At 39.2% G+C, this 12,035-nt stretch overlaps 1 protein-coding gene across 2 annotated transcripts in view; it reads left to right on the top strand.

Annotated features, from left to right (window-relative positions):
- The window catches only part of LOC121951497 (la-related protein 4B-like), a 40,656-nt gene that overhangs the window by 8,491 nt on the left and 20,130 nt on the right, over positions 1-12,035 (top strand). For both annotated transcript variants that reach the window (XM_042497839.1, XM_042497838.1), the window contains exons 3-4: positions 8,576-8,729; positions 11,663-11,836. In XM_042497839.1, the coding sequence (XP_042353773.1) occupies positions 8,576-8,729; positions 11,663-11,836 (328 nt within the window). The remainder of the gene's footprint in view (positions 1-8,575; positions 8,730-11,662; positions 11,837-12,035) is intronic.

Below are 12,035 nucleotides of genomic sequence, written 5' to 3'. Positions count from 1 at the left end.
TTACATAGAATGGTAGCTCTTTAAAGCATATTCTTATTACTTTTTTTTTTATAGATATATCAGTTGTTTTTTCCCCGATAAATGAATTTTAACATCTTCAAATTGCTTGTTTTGTCTGGTTAGCAGTCCAAAAGACCCCAAATTTTATAACCAGGAAGTATTCTGTTTACAATGATAAAAACCAGACAAAGGCTGCAAGACCTCACACTTGTGAAGCTTGAACTATCAAATATTTGTCATTTTTGAGTGATTATTACATTTACTATTCAGAAGTTCGTCTGAATAATTGACCATTCATTTTCTCTAAATTGGTTTATCGATGGATCTACTAAATCTCAACAATATGGTACAAAAATGTGAAAGAATCCTGTAGTATTTATGATGGAAAATCAGTAGAAATGTTAACTAGTAAAGTTTAGTTGATGTTAAAGCTGTCAGATTTATGGTTTCCACTTTAAGGAAAGTTCAGAACACACAATGCCGTTACTTCTACAGTCAAAACCTAGACGTAGAATTACCGTCAAACACAGCAGAACCCTACCACTTAGTCAGCACTTTATATTAGTGTGTTTCCCTCATAATATAGAGGTAGCTGCTGGAGCTAATGGCAGGTTACTGTGACCCTGCCTGAGTGTAGTAGGCAGAAAATACTTTTTCAGTTTTGGCTCTATTGAGGTTTATTGTTAAAGATTTAAATGTATGTGTCGGAGAACTTGACAAAACTCTTTAAAATGTATATTGCCTCCTTTAGCAAACAACAAAATATCAGTAGTTTAGTATAAGTGAGGGGTCCGTGCGCTCATATTTGGTCGCCTTGTCAGCTTGTCCACCTGTTCTCTAGAAGGTAATTAGTAAAGATGCATATAACTCAACAAACTTCACCTAACAGTTGTGTAAAAGCAGTACCTCCTTTCATTCAAATGTAATGACTGCAACAATTTAACTTTCTACATTAGTATTATGGGAAAAATAAAGACTGGTAGCAAGCTGACCTCCCTCCAAAATATTCATCTCTACTGAATTGCATCTTTTACTTGAAATAATAGTAGACAGAACTGATTATAAATTGCAGCCATGAACGGGTTGTTATTGTTCCCATCAAGAAGAACTGTTTAACTGCTGTGGACAGACTACCATAAGAGCCTCATTGTGTTTTGCAAAGAGTGTCTGAAATTTGTTTTTGTTGAGTCTTCTGCAAATATTGTCTCTGCCAGATAAACCTCAGTTAAATAACTTTCACTTTCATTCCGTGGCCTCAAGCCATTACTGACTGAAAATAAACTGTGCAACACGTTAATATTAATCCTTCTTCTCTAGTTGTGATTTGTGTGTCTGGATTTTCAAAAGGTCACTAAGGGTGTTAATGAGACATTTGCCATTACTTAAAACCAAGTCAATAGTTTTCATCATAGTAATAGGGGGGAACACATCCTGCAGTTTCAACTTTTATTTCTGTAACTGTTTTTAGAAAGGTTTCATCAGGACCTGTTTTTCCCGTGTGCTGATAGTTCAGTGCTCTGCCTGTCATCACCCATCTTACAGACCAAACAATATGTTGTTGAAGTCATCATTGCACTTTGTCCTCAGACGTTGAGGTGGTGTAAATGGGTCAACAAAGCAGGCCTTAGTAGAAAACTTTATGAGGTGTGTCGGCCTGGGTATTGGTACTCAACATCTTTTAAGGTATCGACCTAAACAGTTCAGCACAAAACAGTATTGAAACTTCTCCAGTCAAACAGTAACGACATTCAATTCTTTTATAGCTGGAAAAAATACTATTTGTAGGGTTTTGCTTACACTGGAATGATTGAGCCTTTTTCCTTTTGGCTGAGGAGGTTTGACAGATTAAGGAGAAACCAAGACTCTATACTGTATACCTAGATAGTGGCTGACTAAAACCAAACTCGACAGTTTGGTCAAAGACACAGATATTAGGCCTTTCAGTCTGATTTTATTTTCACTTTTTGCAGTTGTTATGAGAGTGTCAAATGTCCAGAGCGATTTACTACACGCATTACACCTCTCATTGGTTGGACCATTTTTACTTGATGTCGTTATGCCACACATCTGTCAGCCACATGCAAAAAAGACTAACGGTGAGTAGCAAGAAAGCAAGGTTAGTTAACCATGTGGAACAGACGTCGAGGAGTAGGGTGTTTGGAGTAACGACCTGTTTCAATATGTATATGGTGATAAACAGGAACCAGGATTTGACTGTTTCTAGTTGACACGTAATATTGTTGTCTTAATGTTATATGTCACCAGCTGCAGTGGTGAGTGACAAGTGAGTTTACCCCCCCCCCCCCCGCAAAATAAAAAATCGTATCTGAAGTGAAAATTTCTAAATTAACATGACGTGATCTGTAGTTGGCTGCGTATGTATGGGAATAGGGCATAAAAGACAAATGACACCAGAATGCAGAGGACTGTGCATCACCAGAGCTGTTTGACCCTTTAGCACCAAGCTAAAGAATTTGCTGTTTATTTAAAACCTTTAAACGTGCAAGCAAATTAAAAACACTGTTTTTATAAAGAGTCATAGAACATGTATAGCAGCACTGACAAACCTATTAATGTCATTCCTCCGTCCTCAAACCTATCCTGAGAGGAAAACATGGTCTGTCAAGCAAAGAAATGTCGTGACTGTGCAAAAAAATCTGTACATTCAGGAAACAAAAAGGAAGCCAAAATATCATATGGTGTACAGCAACGAGGAAGCTCTATTCATGCTAAGGTCTATACCTGTGTGTTTTGTTACTGACTTCCTTGTGTGAGTAATCCCACATCCCCACAGACTCCTCTCAGACGGTTTAGCCTATGAATCTGCTGTGGTGCTGCACATCCCTGCTGGTTTGATTGATGGTAGCACATGTGACAGTTAAGCATGTGACTCGCTATCAGGGCTAAATGCGGTCACCAGGGTGGGATATTACACTAACCTCAGGCCAAATACTGTAACTTCTGGGTGTGACAAGTAAACTTACCTCTTTCTACCAGCCACTTAACCAACTTTCTTTTAGATTTCTGATTCCTCCCTAAAAAAAGACGAGGCTGGTTAGACTAAAGGTCGGTGATGAGTAAAGTAGCTTTGTAATATAGATAATAAAAAAAAAATCAGTTGTACACAGTATATGGCACCAACACTATGGCTTTAGGAGGAAAGTGTTAAGGTTCAAGATCACTTCTTGTTTTGGTTGCAGTTGCATTTCTGGCACCAGTGCTTTAAATCATTCCTCCTTGGATCAGAGATGACCCCTTCTTTGTTTTTTAAAGGAAAAGCATTCTTAGTCTAAATACTCTCTCAAGCAATGATGGTAATTCACAGCTGCTGCTTCAGGGCAGAGGAAACACAGGGAATGAAATTGAGAAAGTGAACCTATGTCTGCCACAAAACAAGCACAGGGATGTGTCTTCCTGCTTCCCTGATGGGTTTCAATCAACCTCTTCAAATAGGAAAGAATGTGAAGCTAAGGAAATGGGTAAGAAGTAAGCGGATGGCCTTCAGGCAAAGAAAAAGTTATTTTTCCTGAGAGCTCCAAAATTAGGAAATGGAAAGAGCCTGCTGTCTTTTTTCCACTGTCATTTACACATGCACAAGATTGGAAAGAAGATTGGCAGCGAAAAGGAAGGAGCAAACTCCCCCCTGATTGAGTCCAGTGGGCTAATGCTTCAGGCTGTAGGTCTCATTACAAGCCGGGATTAGTGGTGGGAAAAGCGGTCAGAGAACCAAAACACTGCTTCCAGGGTTGAATACACACAGTTCACAATGTTAAGGCTGATGAGCAAAGCCCGAGACATAGGAAATCTTTTCCCTGCAGTTTTTCAGTTAATAAGTCATAAAATTCACCAGAGGTCCGTACAGAAGCTGGGGTTCATTCCAGGCCACCTTTATAAATGCACATTTTATTTGCTTAAAGATTTCACTTCACTTCACTTTGCTGCTCTGCTGTTCTCAGTATATTCAAGAAGACTTCCAAAATATGCTATGTGAGGAAACTGTAAAATCAAAGTGTTGGGACCATGGGAAGTCAACTTAAAATGTCAACCACATACACTGTCAGTAATTTTCACAGAATTAAGATAAAAGGGCCTGTTGTTAATGCTGCACTCTTATTTCTACATGCACTGTAGAACACTATTAAAATCACATAAATGATTATGGAGCATTCAACTTGGAAATATTAAGACATTTAATTTACCAAAGAGCACCTAGTAGATCTTAATAATAGAAATTGTAAAATAACAAATTAGACTTATAAAAGTAACATTAACATTTTAAAGGGAAATATTACAATTAATTAAAGAACCAGTTACATTAAAAAAAAAGTTTTTTATCCAAGTAATCAAAATCTAGTTTACCCCCACATTAAACTGATGCCATGTGGTGCCACCAAACCCATGTGTTTTCCACCTCATTCCTTATTCACATGCACACGCATCCACACAGAGAGACAGAGCAGTACGCCATATGCTTTGCACATATGTGTTAGAAACGGAGCAGAAATTGAACATGACCTATTTATAGCCCTGCATCTTAAATCGAATTGGTTACAGACAAAAGCTGGAAAGAAAAGAGGACTCCAACTGAGATCTGATCTTCATCTTGTTCGGATGAAGTGACTGCAGAAATAATCAAAAAGAAACAAAATGCTCAGGAAATAGTTCAAATATAATATTGGTTATTTTAACTTCAGACACTACAAATACAACTTCACACTTGACTCTTAACCATGTACCACACAGATGGTATGAAAAATTTGCATAGTTTGAAGTCAAACTTAATTTCTCACTTAGTCACATCTTTGGAAGTCAGCTGTTCGGTGGAAATATGGCTGAAATCAGTGTAGATCTATAACTACATTGCATGAAAGTAACCTAATTGTTTAGTGCAGTAAACTGGGGTTCAGCTGCCATGTTTTATATCAGACAAAACTTATCACTCTATGAAGTTTAGTTTTAAGGTTTTTGCTTTAGCATTTAGATTTTTAAACTATAAATTGCCTGGAAACATTATTTTTTATTGCAAACTTTTGTGAAAGGATAACATAATATAATAATATGATTCCACTTTAATGCTAAAGTGATGCTGTCTTGAGCTGGTGATGTCATTTGAAGCCAGTCTGTACAGTAGCTGTCTCCATGCTGGTGGAGTTACGCCCAAACACCCGTCTGACCAAATCGCGAGCAGAGCCATTGATGGCAAGCACTCAGATTGGCACACACAGCTGTCAGTCATGGCATCATTTCCCTTTTTTTAAAACATTAACTAACTAATTAAGATCGAGATGTTTTTGCTTCACTTTTGCGGAGCTTTCACGTCGTCCATATAGTCTAAAGTTGGGACATTAACACAAAGCAGGAGTTTATCCATTATTGTTTTTTCTCCGATCTGCATTTTTTCATGTCGACCTCAACCTGCTGTTATTAGAGAGTCAACTTTTATGTGACTAGCAGCTTTTATTTTAGAAAATACAGTACTTTCATTTTCTTTTTCTTTCATTAACTTTAGCAAGTGATGTATCGGCCCTCCTGTCATTTTCAGTAAACCAAAAAGTTGCTGTTGCATGAAGTGAAATGCCAATATAAGAGTTGTTATTCCTTCAGGTCTGTTCACAGCAGCCTGTACAGCTGCATAGATCTCACACATGCCTATCACTTGTTTTGTGGTACTTTTCCTGTCATTTTGTTCATGGATGCAGATAGTTAGCTTGCAAGCCTTTCAGGAAGTTGATGTCCCCATTTTTAGTAATATTTCTAATTATACATGACTGTTATAACTGCAAGTGATGAATATTGATAACTTTGCCTGCCAGTAGAATTTGTATTATTTTGTTGTGTCTGGAAGTTTCACCAAAGGGAGACACTAGGTTTGAAAACTATCTTCAGAGAAACTGAAGTGGTAATACTTCATCACCACAAACCACTTGTGTTGATGCTATACCAGTCTAATGGTGCAGGAAACAGTGCTCAGGACGAAGCATTTTTACATTAGATGTGATGCGTTAGCTCCCTGATTGCTCAGCACTCATCTGGCCCACTGTCCCCTTCAGCTCTGTAGCTGTCAGAGAGGGAAGATGAGCCTCGGGTCTGTAGACAGACAGATCCGTCCAAATTCAGCTGTTTTTGTTTTCTCCCCTGAAGGACTCTTGCATGTCGGCTGTCTCTGTATTTCTGTCTGCTGCTCAGAGCTCCCCTCCATCAGACAGGCAGAGCAATAAACCCAGCGCTACACCGGCTGCCCTCCGATGACACCGACAATAACTCGTCTCTGTCTGCAGTTCATGATGAATCACATCTTCTCCGCTCCTCCTAAAAAACGCCCTCAATCAGGGTCGCAGATAACCTTTTCCTCCTTCGTGAAGGAAGGGAACATTTAAAAAATTTTGAAAGGTCAAGCGGTAACCAGAACATACACATCCGGTGATGTCAGCAACAGTTTCTATGGCAGCCGGCTCGGACAGGAGTGGGAGTTTTTCATTAGTGCAGGGCTGGATTATTAGCAGAGGTGGGGGTGTGTGTCTGTCTGGCCAGACGCATCCCGAATGATCTTGTAGTGCTGCGTTCGTGAAATACGACCCAGGAACAATATCTATCGCTGCTCATCTTGTATCAAGTTAGTGTTATGTCCTTAACTCCCTCTCCTTTAATCTATCTTCCTTAGTTTCTGTGACTTATTCTATATTTAACTCAACTAGCTGCCTCTTAAATAAGAAGCAGGTTTTCCCAGTCTTTCTTTTGCCTCAGCAACTCGGCTCGTTAGCAGAATAATCTATTAAAACCAAAGCTCAAGAGGGCTGATTTAATTTGAGCGACGCCTCGGGGTTGATTTAGCTCGTGGATCACTGGAGCAGCCTCCGCTTGAGCTCAGGTGTGCAACTTAACACTCCCTCTACAGCTCCAGTATTTTGCCTGAGAATGACTCAGTGCAACGGCGACAAAGCAAAAGCAGAGACGGCTGCTCAACAGAAGCAAGACAGCCAGTCAGCTCCTGCAACGTCAGCCGAGCCCACCGGGGCAGCAGAGCCTCAGTGCTGTCATCAGATTTGTTGAATCAACCTAGCAGCTCGGATCTGAGGGGGCCAGACAGAGCGTGGCAGTGCCTGTGATTTGGCGAGGATGACTTGGAGAGCTGCACTGGTGGCTGCTTCACTTGAAGGAGCCCCTGTTATGGCTTAAGGCATACAATGTTGGTTGGAAGTCTCCCTCCGGCTTCCTGTGGAGATATTTAGACTGTTTGTATGTGTTAATCATGGATTGGATGCAGTGGAGCCTTATATCACCACCGTCAGGAAGCGCCTGGCCCGCTTTTCCTCAGGACTTCAATGAAACGCTGGCTCTGACCACGGCTCTGGGTTACAGTCTGTTAGCCTGTGAGACATGCATGCTGAACTACTGCTTTGAACCTGTGAGTATGTCCAGCAGGCAGTAGGGCGTTATGGCCCTGGTCCCTGCCAGCTGAACCTGTGTCTCTGCTGTGTGAAACCGTTCCTGTCAGATGTTGCTGGTCTTAGGAGTCTTGTTGGCAGGTGATTGATGAGTGCTGATAAAGGATTTCTCCTGCCCAAACTGGATAATTCACTGAAATTGTGCATATTTCTGTACCTTATTTACTCATGCAAAGATTCAGTGAAAGTGATGAAGTCATTTAAACCTAATTTCCCTAGATTTGACAGTAAACTGAGCAAAGAGGATATTACTTAATTGGTCTATTTAAACTTACAGTTTTGTTTTAGAAGATATTCCAATATTGGTTTAAATGATAATAAGCCTCCAACTTGTGTCTTGACTCATATGCAAACACTTATGATGAAGTGTCATGAAGTTGTAAAAGGGATGTTGTTTAACACAACTTGTAAGCAGAGAGTTGTGCATGAGTATAATATGTGTGAAGCACATACGTTTTCTCAGCTCGATGATAGGTAAAAATTATAAACATAAAAACTCTGGTAAAACCAAAATTCTCAAAAAAACAGAATAGGGTGTATGTTAACTTTTTTTTTTTTTTTTTTTTTTTAAATTGTCTGTTGAACTGTAAAAGGGTCACAGACTAAAGTAGGCCTCTAAGTTGCAATATCCCATAACTATGTCTTAACTGTCATGGATTCTTCAGCCCTAGTATGATGTTCATCATTAAATAACTTACAGGCAAAACACTTATGGCTTAAATCAGTCACAATTTTGTTTTATCCAGAATCTGCTGTTTTTGTATCTGTGCTCTTTGTCTTGTTGCTTAATTTTAGTGTAGCGCTTGTCTATTTTCCTCGTCCAAATTTTTACCGGCAGGTCAAAATGTATGGTATGTGAGTTTGTCAGTTTTTTTGTTGAGTGTAAAACATTTAAAATGTTGCTTTATATTTTTACGTGATGACTAATCCACAACAAGCTCGTAATACTTTATAAAATTTTAGTTTACTGCCCATTTATATTCAACATTTTTTCCTGTCATGAATCAGCATTAATAGCCATGTACAATGAGTCAGTAAATCTTTGTCTTTCTTTACAGCTATTGATGTGCTGGCATCCATCCGCTAACATTGACAGCCCTGACCAAACTCTGTTTTTTTTTCTTTCACAGGAATCAGCCAAGGTTTCAGACCTCAACCCCAATGCGAAAGCATGGGCCAACCACATGTTTAGCCTGGACCCCAGCGGAAGTGCTGACACCACAACTGCTGCCCTGCAGCCATGGAAGGAAGGCTGCGATAGTTTGGCCGACCCCGGCCCAGAAGGTCAGCCAACAATTTGGGATGCAATATATGTTGACGACTTCTACACGATGCACCTTTTTTTTCTCCATTGTAGTAAATTAAAATAAATATAAATGTGCGGCGCTCAAGGGTAGAAAATCAACTAAAGTCATCTTAAACATGTAAATCAAAAAGGATGCACATCCCAATTAACAAGCCGCAGAAAGGTTGGATTGTACAATAATGATCGAAAAGCAGTGTCAGAATATGCTTGAATTAGGGGAAAACAAGTTTCCTGCCACTTTTTTATTAGGGCTCTTTATTTGACCAAGCCACCTGAGACATCATAGGACCCCCATGACTTCCATTACCATCAGGTGAAATTCTATAAGCGGAAGTAAGAAAGTAATGTTTTTATTTAAGATGAAATGGACAGATTTTTATATCTAATACTGTGGCCACATAGCTTGGAACTTCTAAAATTCAAAATAATATCTGTTGGAGTAGTTGATAAAATAAACATGGACAAACATGGTGGTGAGAAAGAACTAGGTTGTAGTTGTGTCTGAGGACAAGTCAACTGAATGAATCCGTTCCAAAATGTTTGAGTTGTGTTTGTATGAGAGCAACAGCTGTGGTTGAATCATTGGAAATAAAGTGAAGTGTCAGTTGGGCGTGAATACTAGTTAGTTTTTTTGTTTTAATTTTGAAACACCTCACAGAGTAGAGGGGTCATTTGAAGTTGAAGGGTGGGATGGAGTTGAGGTATTGAAAGGAGCTGCAGTGTTTGAATGCAGTTTATTTACTGCTCACCTGTCAACATATATGCTAGTATATCTGTAATAATCCAGTAACGTTGGCTCGTTTAAATATTAGTTGGGCTCTACTCACAAACCTTTATTTTTTAACTTTGCAGCCTGCCTCTGTCCATTCTTGTCACTTTTCTTGTCATGTGGAGACGCCTCTTAAATCATTCATACTCAATTTAGTTTGAGCTATGAATATTCCAACCACAGTCACCGTTCCCTCTACACAAATGACCGTAATCACTCACTTTAATGTGCCCAGCCAAGTATAGCCAACGCAGAGGCAACAAGGATATGGTGGCGAAACAGAAATTATTGATTAGTCTGACTCTGATTGACGTCTCGGCCTATTTCATGTCCTACGTCTGCGAGGACATTTATGGAAAATTCATAGCAGGAGACTAGAGACTTAAGATGATCTGGTCATTCACGTAGTGGCCTTTTTCACCACTACAAACTCACTGAATTTGCCGTTAGGGAAGCAAACTTCTTTTCCTCAGCATGAACAATGCCTGGTTTCACCCCCCCCATGACAACTCAGTGTCACGCTAGCTATATTTGTAGGACATAAAAGCCCTTGCAGATGGAGTTTTTTTTGTATCTTTTGCTCAGTCAGCACCGTAAAGGAGTTGTGAATTAAATTCAGGCATTTGAAATGGAAGCTACCCACATCTTAACCTCACTACTGTCCCTGCTCTCATGCAGGTTTCTCTAACATTAATACTAGTTTCCTTTTTTTCTTTTTTCTGTAGAGCGCAACTATGATTGCGTCTTAAGTGTCGTCAATCTTATTACAACGTCAATAGATTTGGGAAGATGTTTATTAATTGTGTCCCAATATGACCACTCACTTTACATGGTAAAGTGTTAACCATCATTTTGTGTTATGGAGAACAATTTCAGGGATGGAGATCTGACAAATGTAGAGGTGACTTTATTCGAGCCCTAATTTCCATTACTATCAGAATACATCTTCTTGAAATCCTATTACCGGAATCTTTGAGAGTTTAGTGAATTAGATAATAACACTTTCTAGGGAAAAAAATAGAGTAAGTGTGTAACATACAGGTGCACTTTCCAATTCCTCCTTGAAAACTCTCCTCCTCTAAGGATTAGTCTTAATCCGCATCTGGTAAACAAGCTTTAAATTTATGTGCTCAATTAAACTGCAGCACTTTGGGTGATAACTTTCTTTTTGGTGTTTGTGCAGTTTTCTTTAAACTCATCCTGTGTTGCAGACTATTTGAAATGTCTCTAGATTATGTTAAAAGTTGTCTGAAGTTTTTAGACTAAATGTTATGAAGTTGGCAAATGTAAGGATAACTGGAGGTTTAACATAACGTCTAAAAGACTGTTATAGAGCAGGCAATTGCAGGTTCACCACCTGCAAAAACCAGAGCGATTATTATAAAGAGATTACCTGACAATCAAACAGTGATGTCTGGGTTCATTTAATATTGGTGCATTGTACTTTCTGTTGTCCTGCCAGCATAATACAATAATTTATATGGCATCTGAATAACTTATGAATTACCTGGCTGCAAATCCTCAATCCTCAAAAGAGCCCTTCTTTTTGTCTCAATTACAGGATCAAGCCGCAAGGGTTTCATATTAAAGACAGATTTTTATTTCTAATTTCTGTGTGATTTAAAGTATATTTAATATGGTTTGTTATCTGTTGTAGCTGTTTCCTTTAAACTAAACACTTCCTTTATGTTGTCTTAATTTAATTTAATAAAATGTTCTGCAGCACTAATTTAGTCAGTACAACAACATGATTATGTCATACTCATCATTCTGTTACTTTGAGTTTCCTGTTCCAAGTAAACATCATTTTCATTCTCAAGTCATATCCGGCTTCTTTTACTTCCCCCTCCTTATTTCTTTTTATTGCTGTTACGGCACTGTCAGTGAAACTCAACTCTTTTTCTCGAAAATGTTTCACAGTTAAAGAGCAGCTCAGATGATGTATTCCCTCCCTATCCTTTTTTTTTTTTTTTTGTGAAGAATTTCCTATCAAGTATTCAAACAGTATTCCTTTTTGGTAATGACTCAACATATGACATGAATTAATATTTATTTATTTATTTATTTATTAATGTGTTGATGTAGTAGGGGTGATCTCGCTTGTCCTCAATGTTTTTAAATTTCCCTTGTTGAATGTCACAGGCTATGAAGCCAGTGAGGACAAGGCTTTCAAAGAGCCCCTACTAACCGACCCAGATGAGCCTCCACCGGTGCCGGTAATGCTGGCAGAGCCAGCCCCCGTGGCCTCCGTCACCCTGGAGTGCTCAGAGCCAACATACACAGAATACCCCGAGCCTGGGCAACCAGGGCGCACAGGTGAGCTGGTTAGTGATCGGTTGTTTGTCAGAGCAGACAGAGCGGCTGTTCTCAGATCAGTGCGGGTTACCAAGTGTCTGCAAGGCCTGGACATTTCATTCACTTCCCATCTATGCATTGAGTTAGTTTTGTGGCATCCTCAACTCAATATGTCATCAATACCTGAAGGAACTTGGGCCTCTTTGACACATGGTTAAAA

This window comes from Plectropomus leopardus, chromosome 12 (genome assembly GCF_008729295.1).
Source record: "Plectropomus leopardus isolate mb chromosome 12, YSFRI_Pleo_2.0, whole genome shotgun sequence".
Taxonomy (NCBI): domain Eukaryota; kingdom Metazoa; phylum Chordata; class Actinopteri; order Perciformes; family Serranidae; genus Plectropomus; species Plectropomus leopardus.
Note: the sequence above shows the minus strand (reverse complement) of the source record. Positions and strands in the feature narration are given on the sequence as shown.